At 61.4% G+C, this 23964-nt stretch overlaps 4 protein-coding genes across 10 annotated transcripts; 2 read left to right on the top strand and 2 right to left on the bottom strand.

Annotated features, from left to right (window-relative positions):
* Window positions 1-1129: 1129 nt before the first annotated feature.
* RRP12 (ribosomal RNA processing 12 homolog) lies at window positions 1130-12625 on the bottom strand. Its single transcript, XM_065672043.1, has 34 exons — window positions 12169-12625; window positions 11112-11347; window positions 10930-11013; window positions 10546-10622; window positions 10261-10366; window positions 9985-10101; window positions 9733-9871; window positions 9321-9448; window positions 8886-8984; window positions 8714-8805; window positions 8527-8638; window positions 8272-8369; window positions 8004-8118; window positions 7636-7778; window positions 7302-7423; window positions 7092-7156; window positions 6818-6980; window positions 6570-6724; window positions 5961-6028; window positions 5682-5775; window positions 5345-5503; window positions 5163-5243; window positions 4976-5081; window positions 4726-4833; window positions 4453-4610; window positions 4047-4138; window positions 3797-3955; window positions 3441-3613; window positions 3192-3305; window positions 2831-2880; window positions 2480-2558; window positions 2178-2245; window positions 1716-1798; window positions 1130-1509 (listed from the first exon to the last, which is right to left on the bottom strand). The coding sequence occupies exons 1-34, from the start codon at window positions 12374-12376 to the stop codon at window positions 1407-1409; spliced, it is 3954 nt and encodes a 1317-aa protein (XP_065528115.1). The 5' UTR covers window positions 12377-12625; the 3' UTR covers window positions 1130-1406.
* A 104-nt stretch (window positions 12626-12729) lies between these two features.
* On the top strand, window positions 12730-15331 carry PGAM1 (phosphoglycerate mutase 1). The gene is made up of 4 exons (XM_065672059.1): window positions 12730-12994; window positions 13349-13623; window positions 14111-14291; window positions 14374-15331. The coding sequence occupies exons 1-4, from the start codon at window positions 12856-12858 to the stop codon at window positions 14541-14543; spliced, it is 765 nt and encodes a 254-aa protein (XP_065528131.1). The 5' UTR covers window positions 12730-12855; the 3' UTR covers window positions 14544-15331.
* A 457-nt stretch (window positions 15332-15788) lies between these two features.
* EXOSC1 (exosome component 1) lies at window positions 15789-18001 on the bottom strand. Its single transcript, XM_065672058.1, has 8 exons — window positions 17911-18001; window positions 17594-17709; window positions 17399-17473; window positions 16742-16830; window positions 16476-16509; window positions 16297-16347; window positions 16132-16216; window positions 15789-16023 (listed from the first exon to the last, which is right to left on the bottom strand). The coding sequence occupies exons 1-8, from the start codon at window positions 17939-17941 to the stop codon at window positions 15917-15919; spliced, it is 588 nt and encodes a 195-aa protein (XP_065528130.1). The 5' UTR covers window positions 17942-18001; the 3' UTR covers window positions 15789-15916.
* Window positions 18002-18074: 73 nt separating this feature from the next.
* Window positions 18075-23498, top strand: ZDHHC16 (zinc finger DHHC-type palmitoyltransferase 16). 7 transcript variants are annotated; one of them, XM_065672052.1, is made up of 11 exons: window positions 18105-18166; window positions 19990-20242; window positions 20456-20650; window positions 20875-20963; window positions 21164-21192; window positions 21397-21530; window positions 21741-21788; window positions 22319-22404; window positions 22673-22796; window positions 22869-22939; window positions 23280-23498. In XM_065672052.1, exons 1-11 carry the CDS (start codon window positions 18123-18125, stop codon window positions 23392-23394), a joined length of 1188 nt encoding a protein of 395 aa, XP_065528124.1. In that variant the 5' UTR covers window positions 18105-18122; the 3' UTR covers window positions 23395-23498. The 7 variants fall into 7 exon arrangements, with proteins under 7 accessions (XP_065528122.1, XP_065528123.1, XP_065528125.1 ...); XM_065672050.1 differs by having other exon boundaries at window positions 18075-18156; window positions 22673-22939; XM_065672051.1 differs by having other exon boundaries at window positions 18083-18120; window positions 22673-22939.
* Window positions 23499-23964: the final 466 nt, after the last annotated feature.

Here is a 23964-nt window from a genome sequence, read left to right as displayed (position 1 = left end):
CTGCTGGAGATGCCTGTCCCGCAGGCCACGCTGTGGGCAGGACTAGAGCAGCAGCACCTCAACATGGCCACAGCGTTAAGGGTCCCGGTGAGAGCCTCAGGTAGGGAGGCAGGAAAGGGACAGTGCTCCTGCCAAGGCAGGACCAATACCAGTACAAGAGCTCCTCCTCCACCTCAAAGCTTTTAAAAGGCTCTTGGAAAAAAAAACAGAAAGCTCGTAAGAGAGCCACAAAACCGGCTCTACAGCTTTCAGGAAGAAGCCTGTAGTAAGAGGCTGAACAAGCACAATCCCTTTAGCTTATTAGGAGACTGAGAAGCGTTGCAATTCCAGCATGTAAGCTACCACAGTAACAAACAACAAAAGACTTAAGGCTTTTTAACACAGAGGGGAAAGCCAGCTACATTCACAAATACATGTTCTTTGCAGTGTGAGCAATAGGACCCATATCCACTACCTTTCCTGCTCCATTCTCTCCAGCATACTTTGGCCAAACACCACCTTTTGGGCTCATTGCAGTAGTATTTGGGCAAAACCAGATGCTCAGGCCAACCTGGACCTAAAAAGGTTCAGGATTATTTGCACTGCTCAGGTCTGCCTGGCAGGAGGTGGTCAGAACAGATGAAAGGGCTTCTCCCAGCTCTCACAGGTAAGGTAAAGGGCACGACACAGAGGTTTACAGTAGCAGTTTTCCAGCCAACTTGAAGAACTTTACAGTGAGCTGTTCCTGCCCCACAACCAGGCATGGCTAACAGGAAAAGCTGAGACAAGACAGAAACCAGTGGGAGCCAAATAGCAGGCACTCCCCCCATGGCACAGATCCGCTGGCCCCTGGTGCAGGGCAGAAAATCCTGCCAAGAGGGAGTTTGTATAAGAAAGGTGGTTGTAAGCAAAGGACTTCGCCATCTCTAGCTTTCTCATTTGGACAACTCCGCAACTCAACCCAACTGCATGTGTGCCAGGGGTGCATGGGACACAAGCACTGCCTCACTCTGCCACAGCGTTGTCCCTGGCAGCTCCCAGGCAAGCCCCACGCAGGGGAGAGGGCTCCAGCCCTGCTGCACTGGGGCAGCAGCAGAGCACAGATGTGCAAAGTATGCGCAGCTTTCAAGAGGAGAGTAGGAATCTGGGCTGGGTAGGAACAGTGCGTATTTATCAATACAGAGTCTGTTACACATCACTTGCCCTCACACGAACACAAACACACCTTCCTCCAGGCACAGGAGGGCAGGGCCTGGGCCATGAGCTCGTAACACAACCGGGCTGGCTTCCCAGGCAGCCTCAGAAGCAGGCCACCTTCCGCAGAGGAGTCCCCACTGCTCCGCTCAGGAAGCCCCCATCCTCCGGTGCCCAGAGGCCACAGGGCATTGTCCATCCTAGGGTAGTGCAGGCTGAGCACCGGAGGCTCCTCAGGAGCGCTGGGCCCTCAGATGGTTCCGGCGGCCGGCCTTGGCTCCACGCTGTGCTCCCTTCATCAGGCCCTTGAACTGGCCCTGCATCTTCGCACGCTTCCTGGAGGGAGGAAGGGGCGAGAGGCTGGGTTAGTGCAGGCACTGGGCACACCTAATGCACAGCGCTGCTCCAAGCCCCACAAGGAGCTGTGCGGAGGCTGGCAGGGAGCTCCCAGATCCACAAAAATACCCCCCATAACAACAGAAAGCAGGATCAAACCCAGGTTTTGGCCTCATTCCTGACCGTGTCTTTCCTGCTAGCCTCACCTTCTGTTGAGTTTAGATCTGTTGAGGGGGATGTAGGCATAGGGGTCGAGCTGTCCCTTCTTCTTCACGTCACCTTTACCTTTCTGTGGCAGACAGTGATATGGGAGAAGATGCAGCATGAGGCAAGATGCATGTGACCCATTCTGGTGCAACCCTGCCACCCAGCCGTCCCAAAGACTATGCTGTAGCGGGGTGCAGGTGAGCACATGGCTCTGGAAGCCAATTTCCCACACACATGATGCTACAGGCACCTGCTTTGAGCAGTGAACAGAAACTGGCCACGGCAAGGGCGGGACAGGGACTCCAAGAGGGGCTGGAAACATTCACAGGCACTGAGTGTTTGGCAGCTCCTCTTGCAGCAGAGATCCCCTCCAGCCTTAGGTCCCCAGCAAACTAACAGTGCTTCCTGCCCCGGCAAATCCTCCTTCCCTCCCCAACCCTGTAGTCCCCAGCATCTCTCACTTTGGATCTGTACTCTGCACCGAAGGCTGGCTCCTTGTTCAGCTGCCGGTGGATCCCAGAGCCTCCAGCTGGAAAACAGGGAATGCGTGTTGGAAGGGGGTCCCAGGGCTTCCCCTTCCCAGTCCCAGGCTGGGGGAGCTGTTCCTGGTTTTGTCTCCAGTTCTTGTGTGAGGACAGCAGAGAAGGGCAGCCATTTCCCACAGCAAAGATCTCTGCTCCAGCTGTCCTGGAGCAGCCCAGCACGATGCGGATGAGGTTCTGGCCCCTGGGAGACCCAGACAAGGCACAGGCTTTGTACTTACCTTTGTACTGAGGGTAGGACCCGGCCTCAGGTTCCTCATCATCTGGCTCCTCTCTGAACCAACGCTTCTGGCTTTTCTTCTGCAGAAGAAGCAGCAGGACCCTGCAGCTCATTTGCCCTCACAGTTCTGCCCTCCCATGGACCCCTGACCTCCCATGGGGGCCCAGAGACCTTCCAGGCTGCTTGTGCATGTCCCTGTCCCCAGCCAGCTTCCCGCACCCCTCCAGGCAGCTGATGCTTGCCCAGTGTCCCCACTGGCCCTGGGCAGAGCTGCAGCTTCCATGGCACATGCAAGGGTTTGCCACAGCCAAGCTCCCCAACATCTCCTCAAGAGCTCAAGCCCCATACTCACACTGCGCAGACCCACGTCTTGCAGCACATCTGCCATCTCCTCATCTGTTCCTACAGTACAGGACAAGAGGGTCAATGCAGGATGCGGGTGCAGGACAGCCCCAGTGCTGTGCCAGTCCCTAGAGCAGGCTGCAGGAGCAGGGTGCTCCTGCCAAACCAGCATTTGGTGGCCATGTCCCCTCCTGCACCCTGCTGCTGATGGAGGTGCCTCCCTGGGTGGCAGTGGCCCGGAGGAGAGCCACTGGGTGTGACATAGGACCATACCAACTCCTGCCACTTCCACACACATAGAGATGGCAGGAAAAAAACCACCTGGAGTACCACAGCAAACCTAGCATGCCCCTTGCCAGCCCAGGCAGTACCTTTGGCTTCATCGTCCATCTCCTCCTCCTCATCATGGATGATCAGGCGTCCGTCCTCAGACACTCTGAAGTCGTGGCTCACTCCTCTGGCCCGCTTGAGGCCTGGCTTGGTGGCTGCTCACAGAAAGATGGGTCAGAGCCTGGGGAAGGACCCACTCCCAGGGCAATCATATCCCCATTGCCTCTGTGCACCCCAGCAGTCCCCACCATCCACCCCACCCCAGCCACATCCTAAGCTCCAATCCTCACCCAGCACCCGCTGGGACACATTGGGATCCAGGAAGTTGAGGGGCTCATCCTCTTCCCCTTCCTTCAGCCAGGCCTGGCCCTTCTGCCGTGCTTGCTTCCTTCCCTCTTTGCTCCGCTTCCCTTCCTCTAGCTCCTCCTCCTCGTCCTCCGAGTCTGCCAGGATCTCCTCCATGCTGGTCAAAAGACAGGAAGGACGATGGAAACAGAGCAAGCCCAGGGTTGCAGACCCCAGCCTGCTCCACAACACACAGCAGCCCTGGAGATGTCTCCAGCATCCCTAGAGGTACCAGCTGAGCAGATCCAGCACAAAGTCCTCTGTGGAGGCTGCTCCTCCTTCACCCCATGTTCATATTCACCTCTCTCCTCTGGGCTGTGCTGGTGGTGCCTCCTCTTCATCTGCACTTGCAGCCGCCCGCCTCAGTGCACGCTGCTTGCGGTTCCGGGCTTCTGCCTTGCGGAGGTTCACCAGAACCTTATGGAACTCAGCCGGCAGCAGCCCCTTCACCAGCTCGAAGCTGAGGAGTGCACAGAGAGCAGTCAGTGCCCACCTTCTCCCGCACCACTTCCCAGGTTGCTCCCCTGCTGTCCCAGGAAGCCCCGGCTCACCCAAACTTGCGGATGAACTTGGTGAGGAGGTTCCGCAGCTTCATTCGGAAGTGGCGTCTCATGTCGTCGGAAAGGTTCCCCACGGCCTCCAGCTGCCAGCACAGAGACCCTCATGACCAAAGCCCTGGGCACCCAGCCTCCCACCCTTCCCCTGCATGGCCACCTTGCATGGGGAAGGAGGCAGCAGGGTATGTCTAACCCAGGCAGGGCACAGGGAGGTCTCCCTGCCTGGCCGGCTGGTTCATGGAGGTTCTCTGGCAGGTCCATACCAGCATTAGCAGAGGAACCTCCCCTTTGCTGTCTCAGCCCCAGAGATCAAGGTGCAGCTGGAGATGCCCCTGGCTACCCAAGGCAGATGCAGCTCTGCCCCACCACCCTTCTTGGGGCGCCCCACATGGGATCTCACCATTCCCTGGGCATGCTTGGCCAGCAGCTTGGTGTCCACCAGCAGCAGTGTGACCTTGAGGAAGCCCAGGGCTGCCTTCACCACGTCCCGCGTACGGGAGGCCAACAGCAGGCAGATGTTCTGCAGGAGCTGCTCCACCACACTCAGCTCCAGGTGATCTGCAACCACAGCAGGGATCAGCCATAGCCAGCCTCATCCCAGCACCTCCAGCCCTTTGCTGGAGGGCTCTGCCTCACCCCTGTGCTGTCCCCCAGCCCTCTGGCTCCTGCTCACCTTTGAACTCGAAGAACAAGCGGGTCAGCGCCAGCACTGTGCAGCTGATCATGGTGACTGAGCCTGTGAGCCCCACATACACCAGGAGCAGGAACCGCTCCAAGCCCTCTGCAAGAGAAGAATGACTCAGACCCTTGTTCACCCCACAACCAGCAGCATCCCTGGCCTGTTTCAGCAGGGAGCTGGGCTGAAATTCAGTGGGTCTGATCCCCCCCAGCCATGCGGCTGAGCAAGCAGAGCAGGAGCTCACCTTGGGGGGTGGGCCCGAAGCGGATGAAGGCATGCCCCATCTCCACGAGCAGCACAAAGGCATTCTTACGTGCCCCCACTGACACCTCCTTGGTGCACAGGATGACCTGGAGACACACAGGCACATCACATCACGACTGCCACTCCTGTGGCTACAACCAACAGGCAGAACACAGGGACCACCTCACCTCTGGGACCAGGGCTGTGATGAAGGGCTCGTGCTCTGCAGACAGCTGCTTCACAATGTGCAACAGGCACTTCAGCCGGGGCTGGGGAAGGAAACAGCCCAGCGCTGGTACCCGCAGGGACACACACCCAGCAGCCCCATCCCCTCTGAGCTGAGCTCCACCACTGCAGCCCCTGCTCTCACCCTCTTGGCCGGGGACGCCGCACTCTTGAGCGAGTCCAGCAGCGCTGCCTGCAGCTCCTGCAGGTGGGAGCGGACGAAGGCCTGGCAGGGAGCGTGGGGAGCAGCACACACCTCCTCCAGCACACGGTACGCCTTCTTCTGCACGCTGCGCTCCTTGCTCTGCAGGGATAGCCAACATGTTACAGCAGCCCCTCACCATGGTGTCTGGGTACCCACAGCACCCCAGGCCACCCAGCAGAGACCTGTCCCTTATAGCACCTGCTCAGCCCTGCAGAGTGTGGGTCCAAGCTGGCAGCAAGCTGAAAATGCCCCACTGCACCCCCTGGGGCTGACTTACCTGGAGGGAAGGCTGGATGGTGCGGTACAGGGAGTCCAGGGACTGCTCATCAGCATAGGGTGCCATTGCTACCACCAGGTCCAGGATGGAGAGTCTGCAATAGAGGAGGACACACAGGTGGGTAACTGCAGCACCACTGACACTGCCTGACCAAGGTGGGACTCTGGCTGCAGGTCTCATGGGATGCACAGGAGTGGCAGATCCCACACAGGACAGCACAAGTGCCCTAATGCTGCTCACCAGGCAGCTTTACCATCAGCACCAGCACCTGGGTGTTACCTGGCAAACTCGGAACTCTCAGGACTGGTCAGCTTCAGGCTGGCTTTCTGCAGGAACCCAGACACCATCTGCAGGGCAGGCACACAGAAGAGGATCAGAATTAGCCAAAGGGAGTGCTTTACAAGAGTTTGCAATCCAAATGCCTTGCCACAGGACTTTCTGGAGACCAGAAGCACCAGCGGGTCAAAAAAAGGACTTGAACAAATTCACAAAGGGCTCATGCATGATGCACCGGATATGGCTGCAGGAGTCGGAATCACAGAATCAGTGGTTTGGGTTGGGAAAGATCTTAAGATCATCTAGCTCCAACCCCCTGCCATGGGCAGGGACACTTCCCGCTAGACCAGGCTGCATCCAACCTGTCCTTGAACACTGTCCAGGATAGAGCATTCACACCTTCCTAAGCAGCCTCTTCCAGTGCCTCACCACTCTCACAGTAAAGAACTTCTGGCTGGGAAGGGCTCCCTCCCCATGAGGGCAGAACGGGCTGCTCTCTGCTCAGCTTCTCTTTGTCCTCTCCAGTCAGGTACCCACCGTAGCCCCATCAGACTGTGACTGGGTGGGAGATGCTGGCCCGAGCCAGCACAGCCTGCCCTGCTGCCCCCTCACCTGGGGGTCGGTGATGGTCAGGTAAGCACGGACAGTGTCCAGCACGGAGCGGCGCTGAGCGTTGCTGCCCTCAGACTCTTCGGGCTGGCTGTACACGTTGAACAGGATGGGCAGGAAATTTTTGGCAAAGCGACCAACTTCTGCCCGCTCCACATCTAGAGAGAGGATGATGGGGGAGGATCAGCATCTCCCCTCTCCAGGTCACCACAGGGGACAAGGACCCACCACGAGGGTCTGTCTCCCCTGACCTGTCCCGCAGCCTTTGTGGATGAGGGTGCGCAAGGCCTGGCACACAGTGGGGCGGAGGTCCGGGCGCTCGCTGATGGCCATGCCCAGGGTGCGGGCCAGACCCTTGAAGGCCTCCAGCACATCCATGGGGTGGGTGCAGAAGCCAGGCAGCAGGGTCCAGACCTGGAAGGCAAGGGAAAAGATGGGAGAATGGCACCCTCTACCCAAGTCACCCACCCCCAAGCTTGGCATCAGGGGTGCACCACGGCAGGGCTCCTGGGTGTTTCTTGTTACCTGCCACTGCAGCGTGTCGTAGATCTTTGCCTCCATGCTCTTCCCAGCCTGGGTAAACTCCAGGGCTGCAGAAGAGAAAGGGGAGATGGGTAGAGCAGCAGAAGTGGCAAAGCCCCAGTCCATCTCAGGGTATGGAAGGGAAGTCCCATGGAGAACCCTGGGGCTGCAGGACTGCACTCGCTGGGACCCCCACTATGCCACCCGTCTCACCTCTGCTTTTCAGTGCAGCTGCCAAGGGCAAGAAGTAGCTGGTGAAGAAGCTGAGCCGTGCACCCTGCACATAGTCCCGCAGCACTGGCAGGAGCCAGCTGCGAGGGAAATCCAGCGTCAACCTGGGGAGGGAAGGACAGGTCAGCAGAGTTCAGGGCACTGCTGGCATGAGTGCCTGAGCATACAGCACCTCTACCCAGCCCCAAAGCTGGGCACAGGTAGGCTCGGCACAGCCAAACACCTCCAGCACTGCATGGGGACTGAATGGGAACGTAACAACAGGCTGCAAAATTGCTGCCTCATGATTACATTACAGCAAAATCGCTGTACTTACTCCTTGCCATCGATGTCCAGGGGCACAGCTTCCAGCACCACCTCAGGGCCCATGGTACTCACGGCAGCCCCCACTGCCTGGTCTACTTCGGCAGTGTAGGGGAAGTGTGGGGAGAGACGTAAGTCACACAGAGACTGGAGACACTGTGGGGACAGGGCAGGACGGTCACAGATGAGCCACAGAGGCAGCTCTGGCATGTGTTTCTCATTATGCCTGCCCAGGGATGCCAGCTGCCCTGCTTGTCCTGGTGCTGAGCCCCAGAGCTGCACAGTGGGCACTGGGATGACCCTGCTCCACAGCTGGAGAGGACAACACGGCCACCCACCCTGCCTCCATGGGTGAGTCTGTGACCCCCCAGCCTGCCTCACCTTCTTCATGATGGGGTGGCACTGCTTCCCACATGTCTCAAAGAAGACCTCCAGCACCCGCAGCACCTCATCCCATGCTGCATGAAAGCGATATGTCAGGCCTTCCTCTACTGATCTGAGGAGAGAGAAGATGATCATGCTGGCAGAGACTGACCCTGCATGATCAGGGTGCCCACCATGCTTGCCAGCCCCCATCAGAGACCAGGCAGGGTGACTGAGAGCTCAGAAAGACTCATGGGTCAGCCTGTCCCGTGCCACTACTCCTCACCTGAACATCTTGCACAGGTAGGCAGCAGGGGCTGGAGCAGATGAAGAGACAGTGCCCAGGTCCTCCATGTGTGGAGCAACACACTCACTCAGGAGGGTCTGTGAAGGCAAACAGGGAAAATGGGGCAGCAGTGGACCACAGATCCCCCAGCCTGGCAGGCACAGAGGAGCACAGCACTCCCCAGAAAACCCCAAACCGCTGGGCAGAGCCCCCACAAGGCCCAAAGCAGCCAAACAGAGAACCCGTGTGTGGTACCTCCAGGGTCCGCGCTGCTGCCGCCACCACCTGGGAGTGTGGGGAGAGGAAGCAGTTCATGGCGGCAGAGAAGAGCCGGGGCAGGTGAGCCCAGCACAGGTCCTTCTGCAGCCTGGAGAGGAGAGACCGGGCAGGTGAGACACCAAACAGCTGCCTCTCCCCTGCCCCACCATGGCCCTGCACCCACCTGCCCAGGTTGACGTGTGCCCGCTCCATGGCGCACAGCCAGGTCAGCAGCGGCTGCAGGTCACTCGTGCTGGGCACATAGTCATAGAGGGCCTGGGGAAGCAGAGGGAGGGTGGGTGGGTGCCACAGCACTGCCATGGCCATCCCTCCCCGCACTGCCAGCCCTCACTCACAGTGATGATCTGGGCATTGAGCTCGGCTGGCAGGCAGGCCACGCTGGCCTGGGCACTGAAGAGGCTGTGGAAGGCTTGCATGGCACACGCCGTCACCAGCTGCAAAGGACGCAGTGTCAGAAAGGGGGGAGCTCTGCTTTGCACTCCCGACCCCAAAGCAGGCTCTGTTCTGGGTTGCCCAACACTGCTGTGACTGTGCTCCCTCATAGGGTTAAGGTTAGAAAAGACCTTAATATCATCTAGTTCAAACCCTGTCAGCCTCTCTCTTCCACAGCAGCCAAACCAGCAAGTACCACTCACCCCAGGCTCCTCCATGTCTTGCATCCTGCATTTCCAGGCTCCCAGCCAGCACCCAAGCAGGTTTGAGTCCTTCCAGGGTGCAGCTGAGAGGTAAAGGGGCTGTCCCCTTGCCATCCCTGTCGTGGGGACACTCACCACATGGCTGAGGGTCATGACTCGGAGCAAGGTCTCGCAGCAGGTCTTCACCACGGCTGCAGGGAAGCAGGGCAGCAGGTCCCGCAGCAGGGCAAGGACATGCAGTGTGGTGGTCGCCTCCTTGGTGCCTGTGGGAGCAGAGCAACCTCTGAGCCTGTGGCACCACGACATGGCAAAGCCCTGCCTATGACGCAGAGAGCTGTGGTGAACACTCCCCAACTTCTGGGAAGAGCAGAGCAACAGACAATCGGCTGGGGACCCCCCAGATTATATTAGGTGTCCCAGAGACATCTCATACCCTCCCCAGTAATCCTAGGGTGCTGCACCCATCTCTCTTCCCTTCAAGTCCTTATTTTCCTAGAGCCACAGCCCCCCCATTCAGCTGCAGACCCCTTGCCCCAGCACCCCACACCTCCAGCTTTCTCAATCTCCTGCACGCAGAACTTGGCGGTGGAGGGTGCCGCAGGGTGATGCTCAGGAGCTGCGTCCCCAAACATAAACTCACTGCCCCTCAGAACAGAGCACACGCCGTACTGCGCTGCTTTCCGCACCTGGGGAAGGAGAGCCCATGTGAGTAGAAGCCACGGAACACAGGGGCACAGCCAGCCCCAGAAAGGAGTCCCAAAGGCAGTGTCACCCCTTGCCAGGGGCACTGAGCACTCACTTTGGGCTTGGTGTGAACACAGAAGCTCAGCAAGCCATGATAGACCTGGAGGGTGACAGGGTAGCTCCAGGCTGCCAAGTCCTGCTTCCGCAGCAGTGTGGCCAGGCAAGAGAGGACCTGTGACAAGGAAGCAGCAGAGGCATCAGCAACATGCCACAGAGACCCTTCTTGTCATTGTAATAGCTCCAAGCCAAGCACCAGCACCACCCCACAGCAGCAGCCTCAACCCCAGCTCTGGGCAGAGCTGGCACAGCTGGCTGCTGTTTGGCTACTCACCCATCGGAGGGCAGAGGTGGAACTGCTGCAGGCCTGCGAGGACACGATACCCATGAAGGTCTTTGAGGCATCTGAGAACTTTTTTATAAGCACAGGGCTTGGGACCCTGCCGGGAGAAGGGAGCACATGAGTGGGGTGGAGTGGGGCAGCTGGTGGCAGTCACAGGGAACTGCATCCCTAGCCAGCCCCTGCTGGGTTCCTTCCCCAGCCTGGGGAGGAGGGACTGTGCAAGGCCCTCTGCCATGCTGGGGCCAGGCAGCTCTCGCCACTCTGTCAGCCACTCACCGCTTCAGGACAAGGTTAAGCAGGTAGGCAACAGCAGCCATTGACTCAGGGGACTCCACCACCTCCAGCGTGGTCATCTGGGAACAGAGGATGGGTGAGTGAGGGGGGAGCTGGACTTCACACCAGGCCAGCCTTTCCCCAGCCCTTGCGGAGTGGGGCATAAAACCAGGAGCAGCCCAAAAGCATCTCTGCTGGAGGACACTCAGGGCCTCAACTAGGAGCACAGCACCTTCCTCCACTAACCCTACTGAGAGCCCACCCATGCTGCCAACAGCACAGAATCACAGAATCCCAAGGGTTGGAAGGGACCTAAAAAGATCATCTAGTCCAACCCCCCTAGTCCAACAGCAGCTCTGCTCACACCTCCTCACAGCCACCACTCACCAGTGCAGCAAAGTACTCCGTCTCGGTCTCCTTGCCCCCCCGCGACCGGATCACCTCTGTCACTGCTGCCAGCACAGCGCAGATCTACAAGCAGCAAGGAGAGCAGGTCAGTGCCCTCAGCCACACACCTGGGGGGCCATCTCCACCAGACCCCCCTGCCCCAGCCCTGCTCCGGCCCATACCTCTTTGTGAGCAGCAGAGTTGGATTCCCAGAAGCGCTGCACCTTGCTGAAGGTGGCATTGGTGCAGTCGCTCAGCCCACTCAGGAAGGTGCCGGAGGACTTCTCTGTTGCGGCTTCTGCAGCACCATCCTCCTCCATACGGAGCTGGGCGCTGTCACTTGTCCTCTCCAAACGCAGGGACCCCGACTGCAGCTCATTGTGCAGCTTCACCGCATCCACTGTCAGGTTACTCTTCTCTGCCAGGGGGAAAAGGTGCATTCAGAACCACAAAGCTGCCTTGTTCCACCATTCACCCCAAAACCCCCATCAACCAGACCCACTTGACTGGAGCTCATCTCCAGTGTGCGGGACATGGATGCTGCTTCCCCCTGATGGCAGAAAGCGCAATAACTAGAGAGAGCTCCTCATTCCTATATAAACAAGCCAGGGCACAGTCCAGCCACCTTCATTAATGGAGGAGAGCATCATGTCCTCACAAACATGCACTGCCATGCCAAGGGTTTAACACTGAGGTGCCTCTTGTACTCTGCCCCGTTCATCTTCTTCCACCTGGCACCCTGGCAACCAAACAGCCATAGCACATACCTCACATCCTTCTGGGTCCCACACACCAGCTTGCAGCCAGCTGCAAGAGGCCAGCACATGCCACAAGACACATTTCTGCATCAGCAGACACACGTGATTTTGGAACCGCTCCTGCCATGGGGGGGTCACACTGCCAGGACAGCACATATCCGAACTGCGGGCAGGACCCTCACCGGGCCCTGGCAGGACGACAGGCACTGCTGCATGCCGTGCCCCGTTTCACTCCATGGCCCGGTGTCGGGGTGAAGGCAACAAGGCCACGCTCGTTAACGCCGTGGGCTCGGTTCCCCTCCCCGGTCTGCTGCCTCCGCCTCCTGCGGCTGTAGCTCGGGGATCAGCCCTGGTCCCTCCTACCCCAACCCCAGATATGGGGAACCACGGACTTAAAGGCTCGTCCCGCACCCCCAGGCGCCCCTGCACTCCCGCCGCCCCGGCGGGCCCCGGTCCCCAGCCGGCCGGCGCCTGCGCTCACCCGCGGGCCGGCTGCAGAAGCGGCTGCGGGCGGCCAGGCGGTGCCGGCGCGTTTCGGGGTTGCTGTCGCTGCTGTGGCCCTTCCGCCACCGCTTCAGCTTGGCGGCAGCGCCCGACCTGAGCCGCCCGCCCCGCGCCATGCTGCACCGGGATCCACGTGCGGCCGGGCCACGCACACCTCCCCTTCCGCTTCCGGCGCCCGTCGCCATCTTGAATGAGGGCAACACGGCTGCCCTCAGCGCTCAGCACCTCCCACTGGGGCGGGGGGCCAGGAAAGTGGGGCTCAGTCGGGCTGGTTTGGGCTCGGATGTGAGAACGCGGGGCGGCCGCCAGCAAGGGCGCCCGGCTGATGCCCCTGCAGGGCTGAAGGCCCCACCGGTGCCGCCCCGGCAGGGCACCGCTCCGCACCGAGCACCGCGGCCCGCCGGAGCTGCCGCCGCCAGCTCCCGAGCACGCACTCTGGCGCGATGACGTCACGCCCTGAAGGTCGCACCGCCCTTCGCGGCCGCGCCATGCGCTACGTGCGCTTCCCCCTGACCGCCTGCTTCGCGCATGCGCCGCTCGGGGAAGGGGCGGGGCGGGGCCGGCTGCGTCGGTCGCGCGCTGCAGCGGCGTGAGGAGAGAGCGAGCGAGAGCGCGCGCACGCCGGTCAGCCCGCCCCTCGCCGCCGCCTCGCCGCCGCTCCGCCATGGCCGCGTACCGCCTCGTCCTCGTCCGCCACGGGGAGAGCGCGTGGAACCTGGAGAACCGCTTCAGCGGCTGGTACGATGCCGATCTCAGCCCCGCCGGGCAGCAGGAGGCGCGGCGCGGCGGCGAGGCCCTCCGAGGTACCGGTGACCGGGGAAAGGGGGGGGGGTGATGTGTGGATTAAGGGCCCTGGCGGGGGGGGGGGGGGCGGGGGGGGTGTGCGGCCGCCTCTGGCCTCGTGAGGAGGGTTTGGGGTCCTCCGATGGCGGGGGGTGTTGTCTGGCGCTGGGGCGGGACTTCAGTACCGAGGGGAGAGTATCAGGTAACGGGGCGGGGGGCGGCTCTCGGTTACCGGTGCGCGCCCCTGCCACCGCCGCCCGGTAGCCGCGCGGTGCGGCTGCCATGCTGGGCCCCTCGCTGGTTGCGTAAGGCCCGGCTCTCACCTCCCTGGTGTCGCCCTCCCCCCCCCCCCCCCCCGCTCCTTCCTGCTCCAGATGCCGGCTATGAGTTCGACATCTGCTTCACCTCGGTGCAGAAACGGGCCATCCGCACCCTCTGGACCGTCCTGGATGCCATCGATCAGATGTGGTTACCCGTTATCCGAACCTGGCGCCTCAATGAGAGGCACTACGGGGCTCTCACGGGATTGAACAAGGCTGAGACGGCGGCGAAGCACGGTGAGGCACAGGTGAAGATCTGGAGGCGCTCGTACGACATCCCTCCGCCTCCCATGCAGTCCGATCACCCCTTCTACAGCACCATCTCCAAGGTAAGACCCGCTGCTCTTAGTCCACCTTGCTGGGAGTCTCTTAAAAGCCACATTAGGCCCCTGCAGGGTGATGTGGCTTCCTCCACAAGGTCTCTTCTGTCTCTGTTGCAGCAGCCAGGGGGTTGTGCATGATGCTTGTTGGCTTTGGGCTGTTCGTCTCGCTCCCTCCCAGGGGAGTTGAACCCCTGGGCATTGCACAGACAGATTCAAACTGGAGGGGATGATATCTCTGTTAATGATTAGTCCCATGACCTGTGCATGGCAGTTTATTCTGGTGTCTTTGCCCAGAGCAAGCAACATGTGGGTTTCCCTGGGAGGGGCTCAGCCCTCAGTGCAGCTTCAGGCCTCAAACATGCTGCTTTGCTTCCAAGCCTGTCTAGCAGGTGCTCAGGTGGAGAACTTAGGGAAGGGACAAAGGCCTTGCCACTGCCTTCCCACGCTGTTTGGGTGCGCTGGGCTGCTGCATGAGCGTGGCTGTTTTCCCCAGGACCGTCGCTATGCTGACCTGACAGAGGACCAGCTGCCAACATGTGAGAGCTTGAAGGACACCATCGCCCGGGCTCTGCCTTTCTGGAATGAGGAAATCGTCCCACAGATCAAAGAGGGCAAGCGAGTCCTTATTGCTGCCCATGGCAACAGCCTTCGTGGCATTGTCAAGCACCTGGAAGGTATGTCAGCCCTGCAGGGGTATCACGAGGGTCTCCCCTGGTGTGGGCAGGGCCACAAGTAACAGCACGTATGTGTTTGCAGGTATGTCGGAAGAGGCCATCATGGAGCTGAACCTGCCCACTGGCATCCCCATCGTCTACGAGCTGGACAAGAACCTGAAACCTGTCAAGCCCATGCAGTTCCTGGGGGATGAGGAGACAGTGCGCAAGGCCATGGAGGCCGTTGCTGCTCAGGGCAAGGTCAAGAAGTGAGAGGAGGCAGCAGGCTAGCAAGTAGTAGAGGCCCCCGCCCCCTCCTCCCTTCTGTGCACACCCCCCACAGCTGTAGGAACTTGGAGCTGCAGAACTGGAGCAGCTCCCCAGGATTAGCCCTATTCCCTCGGGACCAGGCTCCCCTCTGCAGACAGCTTGGGGTGAGGGGCTGTGCGTGGAGGGCTGTGTGAAAGGGAGTACTGGCTCTGCCAGGCAGCGACCACACATCTCTCCTTGCCAAGATCACAGCCCTCGGGCCCTGTCTGCAGGGGGATGTGCTGAGCGATCCCTTGCTGTGCCAGGCTCCTCTGCTTTGCTTCCCAGCAGCTCTTGTCACTCGGTTACTGTTGCTTGGTTTAGTCATCCTGGGAGCAGTGGGGTGAGCACAGTGCAGGCAGCAACCAAGGTGGGGACCCCATCCCCTTGTGGGTTTGTGACTGGGATGTGTGGATGCTGAAGGGATTGTGTTTTGGTGCAAGTGGTACTTGTGACCCTGGACCTGGCTCTGCCAGCCCCTGCTTTAACTTACTGCCTCTGGACAAGGGCGAGGGAGCCTGTCGCCCAGAGGTTCGTGCCCACCACATACTTCCCCCAGCTGAAGGCCATCCCAATCCTGCTAGTTAAGCAGACATCACTGTCCCCACCTCACCTGCGTGTACGTGGCCCTGTTGCTGTGGCCTCCCCCTCTGCCCATGCCATGAGCCTGGGGCTGCGGGGGGGGGGGCCTGTAACTGTTCAACATTAACAGCTGTCTTGTTCCACTTCAATAAAGGAGTAATGCGCAATAACGGGGTGTCTGAGCATTGCTGTGCCTGGTTGGGTGCGGCTCCCTCCCTCCCTGCCCAGCACCACGTATGTGTGAGGCATCAGTTGGGAGCCAAGCTCAGCTCCGCAATCCGGCCCGAGGGTGACTCCCAGCCCTCATGCTGTGGTTTTAGGGCACACCCAGAGGCAACTGGCAGGAGGATACACAGCACCCTGGGCTGAGCATAGCCACCCCACACCGGTTATCGGGGTAGGGCAGGGAGGAGAGCTGCTTCCTGTGTGTGGAAGCCTGGTGAAGTGAATGCCGAGAGCTCTGGGCTGTTAACATCACTGCAGCAGCACCACTGGGCTGGGAACACGTGCGCCTTTATGGCATGGTACTGTGGAAGCTGCCCCATAGCAGCTCCCCTATGGGAGCCAGAGCAGCCTGTGTGCAGCCCCAGCCACCCCTCTGAGCTGTACATGGTCACAGCACAGAGCTCTCAAAAAATATTTATTATATGAAAGTTGAAAATCGATTCTGCCAGCAAGGGTCTGGCTGGGCCCCGCCCTGGCCGGGGGCTGCTCTGGCCCTGCAGCCCCTCATCCAGCAGGTCCCCTCGCAGCTGCTAGGTCTGCAGGAACTCGGGCTGCACACGGGCCACCTTACGGAATTCCTTGGTGTGTGTCCGCGGGCACTGCATCTCACACCAGCTGATGGGCACCATCTGCATCCCTGGCACACCGTATGTCAGGGGTTCCCCTTCCTGAAATTATGCTCCTCCACATGGAAATGGAGGAGGAAAGGCAAGGCAGACAGGAGGCAGCACTGCCAGATCCCTACCTGCATCGCTGCGAGCTGCCACCACGCCCAGCTCGTTCTCTGCTGTGGTCAGCAGGTAGTTGGACTGCGAGTCCCCCAGCGAGATCTGGTCGGACATGGGTTAAGGGAAAGGCCCCCAAAGGAGATTCCAAAGCTGCTGTCCCTGGCAGTGAGGGGAAAGGATACGACTTTGGCCAGGACTATGTCACCAGGGCGGAAACTCTTGTACACTTCTACCTGCACGGGATAGAGCAGGCAGAATGGCAGAGTGTGTCAAGGTGCTTGTCAGCAGCAGGACAGCTGCCCCCCACCAGCAGAAAGAGGGGCAGCTGCAGCAGCACAGCCATAGGCAGCACCTCACTGACCTTATCTTTCTCCGTGGCTCGAATATCTTCTTTCCTGAAAAAGGAGACAGAGGGATCTGAGTGCCAGAGACTGAAGGCAACCCTGCAGCCTGCAGCAGGAGCTGCCCCGGCCTCCCTGGGTGCTCCCAGGACACCTTGGATTCCTGCCCAGTGCTCAGGGCAAAGATCCCCCCAGGGCAGCTGCTGCACTGCCCAGAAAAGCCTTCCCCCTCCCTAAGGATGGGGCACTTGGACCACATCCCATGAGGAACCGTCCCTCTCCCTACCGTATGGTCCCCCGGAAGATGGATTTCAGTGGTGTGGAGCCGATGTACAGGATGTGCACCTTGGCAAAGCGAGAGTTAATGCTGCAAACCTGCCAGGAGGAAAAGAGGAATCAGTGCCAGCAAAAGCCTGCTCTCACCCCGGAGAGCAGGGGAACAGGGAAAGGGCAGGGTGCAGGCAGGACAGGCCTGTATGTGGGGAGCGCGTGTCTCACTCAGCCTCCTCCTCCTTGTGACCAAACAAGTGGTGGAGGTGGGATGCCCAGTGAGGAAGACGATACTTACTCAACTCAAGACACATGAATAAGGCAGAGACCTGCTGTGATCCCAGCCCCTCTCCCACCATAAGCAAACTAATGTCTGGTCAGTGCCACCCTTTCTCCAAGCTGTCCCATGCACTGCCCTCTATACAAAGAGCTCTGGAAGGGAGAGCAAAGAAAAACCTCCCTTCAGCCCACCTCAGGCAGGCACCACTGAGGAGGTGCCCTCCCCTGCCAATATCTGGCTCCTTTGAGAGTAAGGGACGCAAGGGTGCCAGCAGGCTCCCTCTGCCCTGCTGGGTGTCCTGCAAGGGGTTCTGACGAGCTCAGGGGCTCCTCACCTCACCCCAATGTGTGAACAGACTGCCGTTTGCCACCACAGGGCGCTCTGTCAGCCTACCTTGCACGTCACCACGACCCCCACGTCGGGCAGGAGCTGGGGGTCGCAGTCTCTCACCACAGACACAACGGGCAGCTGCAGGGCAGCAGACACAAGGGTTGGCCTGGGGCACGGCACAACGGCAAGCACGGCCCAAATCGCCCAACGGGAAGGGGCCGCGCAGCCTCCGTGCCCAGCAGCCGGCTCCGTGCTCACCCCGCTCTCCTCGCTCGTCCTCTCCACGCACCCAGCCAGCGAGGAGAAGATGACTCCGTGCCGGGTGTAGGTCCCGCTGCCGGCCGTGGCCTCCTCCGCGCTGCACAGCCGCTCGCCTACGGGACCGGCTCACGCTGCCAGGGCACCTCCCGCGCCGGGGGCACAGGCCCCGCACCGCCCATGCCCGCTCCCGGCCGGCCCGGCAGCGCTGCCCCGGGGCACCCCCTCCCCACGGCCTCTCCGGACCCGTCCCCCGGGCCCCGGGCACCCCGCAGCTCCAGGGCCCCCCCTCCGCACCCCGGCCCCCCCGCGCTCACCGGGGACACAGAACCGCTCCGCAGTCTCCATATTCGCGCTCCGGGGAAAACCCTCGCCCTATTGGTCCTCGGAGTCAACACTGCGCTATAAGCGGCGCAGCTATTGGTTCTTCGCTATCCGAGAGCGCGCTGCCCGCTGGGAGTTGTATTGAGGCGCAGTGCTCGGGTCGGCGGGCGCTGCCCGTGGGGCCGTGGAGCGGCGGGCGCCAGGCATGGAGGCGTTGGGCGGCGGGGCGCGGGCGGCAGGTCCGCTCCGGTGCGGTGGGGCCGGGAGGGCACCTGGGCCCGCAGGGGCTGGGCGGGCACCGCGGGGTGCTGCGGGCAGTCGGGGTGCGATCTGTCGCCCTGGGGTGCTGGGCGTTGTGGGGCTGGGCGCAGCGGGGCTGAGGGCTGTGTGCCGTTGGTCCGGGCAGCCTGCGTGATGGGGTCGGGTGCCACAGAGCGGCTTTGCCTCTGTGCTGTGGGCGCTGGGCGCCACAGGAGGGTGCCGCTGGGCCGCGTGGCTCCGGCAGGAGCAGTGCGTGCGGTGGGGCCGAACCGGAGGTCCAACCCCTGGCTGCGCTGTCGCCTGCGGTCTGGGCTGCGCTGGCGGTTGCCCAGTGCCCCACTGGGATGTGGGGAGGGCCGAGGGCTGGAGCCCCCGGCCTCAGCCCTGCGGCTGTGCTGCTGTCTGCAGGCAGGTGCCCGGGGCCAGAGCCGGGTCCTGCCCTGGGGCCCTGGCGCTGGCTTCCTCCCCTGCGGGCTCCCTGCTCAGCAGCTGCCGCAGGGGGGAGGCTCTGCGAGGGGCAGGGCGCTGCTCTGTGTGGGGGATCTGCTGCTGCCGCAACACTTATTGCTGCCGCGCTGACAGCGCAGGGACGTGTGCCCCCCGAAGGCGGCACGGCAGGAAGCTGTTGCTCTTCACCTGGTGTGTTCCAGAGGCAAGGGGAAGCATGGGGAAGGGGGTGGCACTGGGGTTTGCACAGCCCACCCCTCCCTTACCAGGGCCCAGGAAACCTGGGCAGGAGCCGTGCCTGTGACCTGGGGTGGGCTGCTGGGTCTGGTGTCCTTGTGTCCGGCTGCTCCCGGCCTTGGGTCAGCCCCACGTGTGTCTGGTAGGGCAGAGAGGAGCCCTTGGCTCCTTTGGACAGCCCTTCGGGATGCTGCAGCTCCTGCCTTTACCCGTCCTGCTGCTCCCTGAGGCCTGTGCAGTGGATGTGGCAGCACAGGGAGCTGATCCCCGCTGGGAGCACTCCGCGGTGTGGCACCGCTGCCTGGCACTGTGCCGAGGTGAACACTTGGCCCAGGCTCAGAACGTGCCTTGGCAGGACCCTGGGGCAGCCTCGCTGCTTAATATTGATGGGCAGTGCCTGCCCGGGGACCTGGGGGCCCCGGCCCTGCGGATCACTTTGCCTGCTTATGGGCTGGATCGGGTTCCTCCTCATTCCCAGTGCAGCTCTTGGGTGGGACGAGGGGCTCTGCAGGCAGGGGAGCTCTGCACAGCATCGCCTTGGCCTGGGGCTGCCCTTTGCTGATACATGATCTGAGGTGGATGGGGAAGGAGAAGGCACTGGGATTCTCAGTGGGGCAGGGTGGCCTCTGCAGGTTGGTCCAGAGGTTATGAGCAAGCATACAGGCCCTGCTTTTTGGGGATGAGGAGGGGGACTAGGAGAGATAGAGTAATATTGGTCCAGCTTTTCCACATACATCTTGTGCGGGTTCCCCCATTCCTGACCTGTTGGGAAGGGTTGGGTCTGGGATCATCCCTGAAACTGGCCCAGCATCATGGATGCTCTGGTGCCTTCTCTGGTTTCCTCTGAGTCAGACTCTCCGTGTCGCTCCCCCGGCCCCCACCCCACTGGGAAACACGAGATGAGACCAGAGAGCACCTGAGCCCAGACACCGAGGGGCCTGTGCCCCCTGCTCCATGCACAGAGCAGAGCTGTCCCAGCCACAGCAGTCTCCAGGAGCCCGAGCTCGGCTCCCCCTGCTCTGCATCCTTGTGCCGGGTGAAGGACAGGCCCCTGCTGCGCTGCGTGCCTGCCACCAGCACATCCCGGAGGGGCAGCAGGGCCTGCTCACGCTGAGCTGTCCCCGCAGGTGCGCTGTGGCAGGGATGAGGAGCCGGCAGCGGGTGTTCGCGGCGGCGATGCGCCTCCTGCTCCGGTGCCTGCGGCTGGGCCGGCGGCGGCGGTGCACGCTGGTGCGGCAGGCCGAGCAGCTCTGGCGCTACGGGCACCTCTGCCTCCGCTCCCTGCTCTACAACTCCTTCACCAATGGCGATGTGGTGCTCGACTCCCTCTTCGAGCCCGTCTACTGGCTGGTGGACCACGTCACCCGGTGGTTCGGCGTGGTGAGTACCCTCGCCCGGCTCTGGGGACTGGGGTCAGCGTGGTGCTGGGGCAACTGAGCCTCAGGGCTGCCTGTGCCTTAGGCAGGAAGGAAGCGGGACCTCAGTGTGTTGTTCCAATTGGTTTCCTGTGGCTGCGTCCTGCCCGTGCCTCTCCCCGTGGCAGCAGGGAACAGACACTACACACTGCGGTGACAACAGGCCCCATTCACACAGGTGTTTGTGGCACTGGTGATCGGGCTCACGAGCTCCGTCGTGGCCATTGTGTACATCTGCCTCCTGCCCCTCATCCTGCAGACCTACACCCCTGCCTGGATCTGCTGGCACCTCGCCTACGGACACTGGAACCTCATCATGATCGTCTTCCACTACTACATGGCCATCACCACCTCACCCGGGCACCCACCGCAGGTGAGACACGAGCCAGCAGTGCAGCCTCTCCTGGTTGGGCACAGCTACAGACAATCACTGGGAACAGATAAACCAGCCTGGTGGTGTGCTTGCAGGCTGCATACAGACAAGAGCAGCCAGGCTGGGGGAGGCGGTGGCGGGGGGGTCACAGGGGAGGTGAGGAGCATGGAAAATGGGATAGTTGCAGGGCTTGGGTGCACAAATCTCTTCTGATCTGTGCACAGGCCAAGGATGACCTCACCGGCGTCTCCATCTGCAGGAAATGCATTGCTCCCAAGCCTGCTCGCACCCACCACTGCAGCATCTGCAACAGGTAAGACCGAACACAGCATTCAGGGCAGCCTCTGGGACCCCTCTCCTTGCCCCCTGCCACACTGAGAGATGGGGGCCCGCTCCCCTCTGCTCTGCTGGCTTCTTGCCTCATCTCTCACACAGCCTGCAGGGCTGGGGCTGCCTGCCCCCTCCCAAACACAGACCTTGTGCTGACACTGGTGCTGCTCTCCTCCCTCCCAGGTGTGTGCTGAAGATGGACCACCACTGCCGTATCCTTCCGCAGTACTAACCCATGGCACTCTCCTGGGGGAGCCGACCCTGCTTCCCCCTTCTCTCCCTGTCCTGCACATCTCCTGAGCCAGCCAGCACAGGGAAGGATGCTGGAGGCTGGGCCCAGAAGAACCACCCTGGTCCCTGGGGTGGGTTTGGACCCAGGTACTGTCACTGTTACATACCCTTAATGCCAGAGGCAGCCTGGCTGAACAACTGTGTGGGACACTACAACCACCGCTACTTCTTCTCCTTTTGCCTGTTCATGACCATGGGCTGTATCTACTGCAGCATCAGTGGCTGGGAGATGTTCCGGGATGCCTATGCAGCCATTGAGGTGAGCCAGCAGCCCCCAGCCCTCACCCTGCCATGCACCGGGGCTGCCCGGGCTGAGCTTGCAGCACAGGGCTGGCCAGGCCTGGCCGTGTCGTTGCTTCCTCTCTCCTTCCTCCTGCGAGGCTCCCAGCTGCCCTGGTCCTGTGGAGGGTGAAGGGGAAAGGCCCCTTCTCTGAGACACGTAACGGGTGTCCTGTTTTCCACCCCCTAGAGAATGAAACTGCTTGAGAAGGAGAGACTGCAGGTGGCTGCCAACCAGGTGGGACATCCCCGCCCCACAGATGCTGCAAGCAGCATGGAGCAGAGCTGCCCTGCTGGCTGGGTCCTGCTTGGGGCCCTGCTCTGAGTGAGCACCCTGCAGCCAGAACCAGCCCCTGTGCTTACCTCGTGTGTCAGAGAGCTGGGGCTGGTCGGGCAGCTCTGCTATGGGCACAGCCTCCAGCAGCTTGGGCTCTGCTTCCCTGTGCACCCAGCTCCCGCGGGCTTTGACTGGTGGCAGCTGCTTGGCATGCACTGCTCAGGCCCTGCTGCCCTGGGGAAGCTGCAGCAGTGCATACATCTCACCCTGAGCATCTGGTGTGGTGTCCTGACCAGTCCCTGCCCTGTACCTCCAGCCCACTGCTTCTCACTGGTGTGCCAGCTTTCATGTGTCTCATGGCTGTCTCGGGCTGCCTCCCCATGCCCCTGGCTGTTGTGTTTGGTTCCAGCTGCCCGAGCTCTGTGTCAGGGAGGGGTGGACCAGTGCCCATCTGGGTAACTCCCCTCTCTCTTTTTCTCCCCCTTTTTCAGACGTACTACCAGACCCCACCACCCACCTTCTCCTTCCGCCAGCGAGCTTTCCACAAGAGCGTGGTCTACGTCTGGGTCCTGTGCAGGTAAGGGGGCCCAGGGCAAAGTGTGGGGGGAAGCAGCGTGCAGCCCCCTGCCCTGTGACACTGCTCACCCTCTGCCTCCCTGGAGCTCTTGCACCAATGTCCCTGCCCTGCCAGCCCTTGGGCCACTGAGGAGGGATTTTGGCTCTCCCACAGGGGCGTAGATGTGCTGACCCACCTATGCAGTTGTGGGTGCAGGGAGGCAGCCTCAGCCCTGTGGCACCAGGGAGGGGAAGCTTGTGTGCAGCCTGCTGTCCCTTGCCATCCCCAGCTCAGTGGCGTTGGCCTTGGGTGCCCTGACACTGTGGCACGCTGCTCTCATCACCCGTGGCGAAACCAGCATTGAGCGGCACATCAACAAGAAGGAGAGGCAGAGGCTGCAGAAGAAGGGCAAGGTGAGCACAGCCTGCAGAGCAGGGGGGGGCCAGGCCACAGCCAGGCCTGATGTGTGTCTGCTTGGCCTGCAGCTCTTCAGGAACCCCTACAGTTACGGCAGCTGGGATAACTGGAAAGTGTTCCTGGGCGTGGATGTGCCAAGGTAAAGATAAGGGAAGTCCCTGCCTGGGAGGGTGGGGGCTCAGCATCATGTGGGTGGGCTGGGACACTGGGGCTCTCCTTGGGCAGAACAGGACAGTGAACATCCCATGCTGTGTGCTGCTCTGGGCAGTGCAAAGCGTGGAGGACCTGGGCATCAGCTGCCCTATGGCTCCTCACCCCTGCCCCTTGGCAAGCTCTGGTGTACCCAGCACCACTGCCCAGGGAGTCGTGGCTGAGGAGCTCAGTCAGCACTGCAGCTCAAGGCCATGTCTCACAGCCCTGGCTTGGCTCTGCAGAGCTGAGAAGCACCAACACTTGGTTTTGGCCTCCTCTGCCGACAGGCACTGGCTCACCCGTGTCCTGCTGCCCTCTCCTCACCTGCCCCACGGTACAGGCCTGAGCTGGGACCTGCCTCCCTGCGTGGCCAAGCAGCGCGCGCCGCTCCTGTCCATCTGAGGCCTGGGTGCTGCGGACATCCCTCCCCGCAGGCAGGGGAGCACACAGGGAACCCGCTCAGCCGCTGCAGCTCCCTTGGATCTGAGCACCAGGTGAAAGGTGGGTGCCAGCAGGCATTGCTCAAAGGAGCCACAGCAAATACTGGACAATGCTGGTGCAAAGACACTGCTCTCAGGGCTCCCTGGTGGCTGCAGGCAGCCTGGGAAAGGCGGCAGGGCTGCTGCTCCCCGCTCCAGCTGAGGGGGCTGCCCTCCAAGCACAGGTACCGGCCAGCACATGGCACAGCTCAGCTCTCCGGCAGGGCTGGGCATGGAGGATGCTCTCCTGGTCCTGAGCACTCCCCAGGAGCCTTTTTAAGGCCATCCAATAAATACTGTTTTTTTAAAGGGAGCCTGGCTCTGTTCCCTGGTGTGAGGCACAGAATTCTGGGAATAAGGGAGGAGAAAGGACCCCTCCTCCCTCCAGTTCCCCAGTGTGGAAAAAGCAGCACCTTCACCACTGAGAGGAGCACTGAGGTGCCAGCCTAAGCTGCATGGGAACCCCCCACAGCATTACCAAAACAGAGATATT

Source organism: Lathamus discolor, chromosome 3, assembly GCF_037157495.1.
Source record: "Lathamus discolor isolate bLatDis1 chromosome 3, bLatDis1.hap1, whole genome shotgun sequence".
In the NCBI taxonomy this organism is placed as follows: Eukaryota; Metazoa; Chordata; class Aves; order Psittaciformes; family Psittacidae; genus Lathamus; species Lathamus discolor.
Note: the sequence above shows the minus strand (reverse complement) of the source record. Positions and strands in the feature narration are given on the sequence as shown.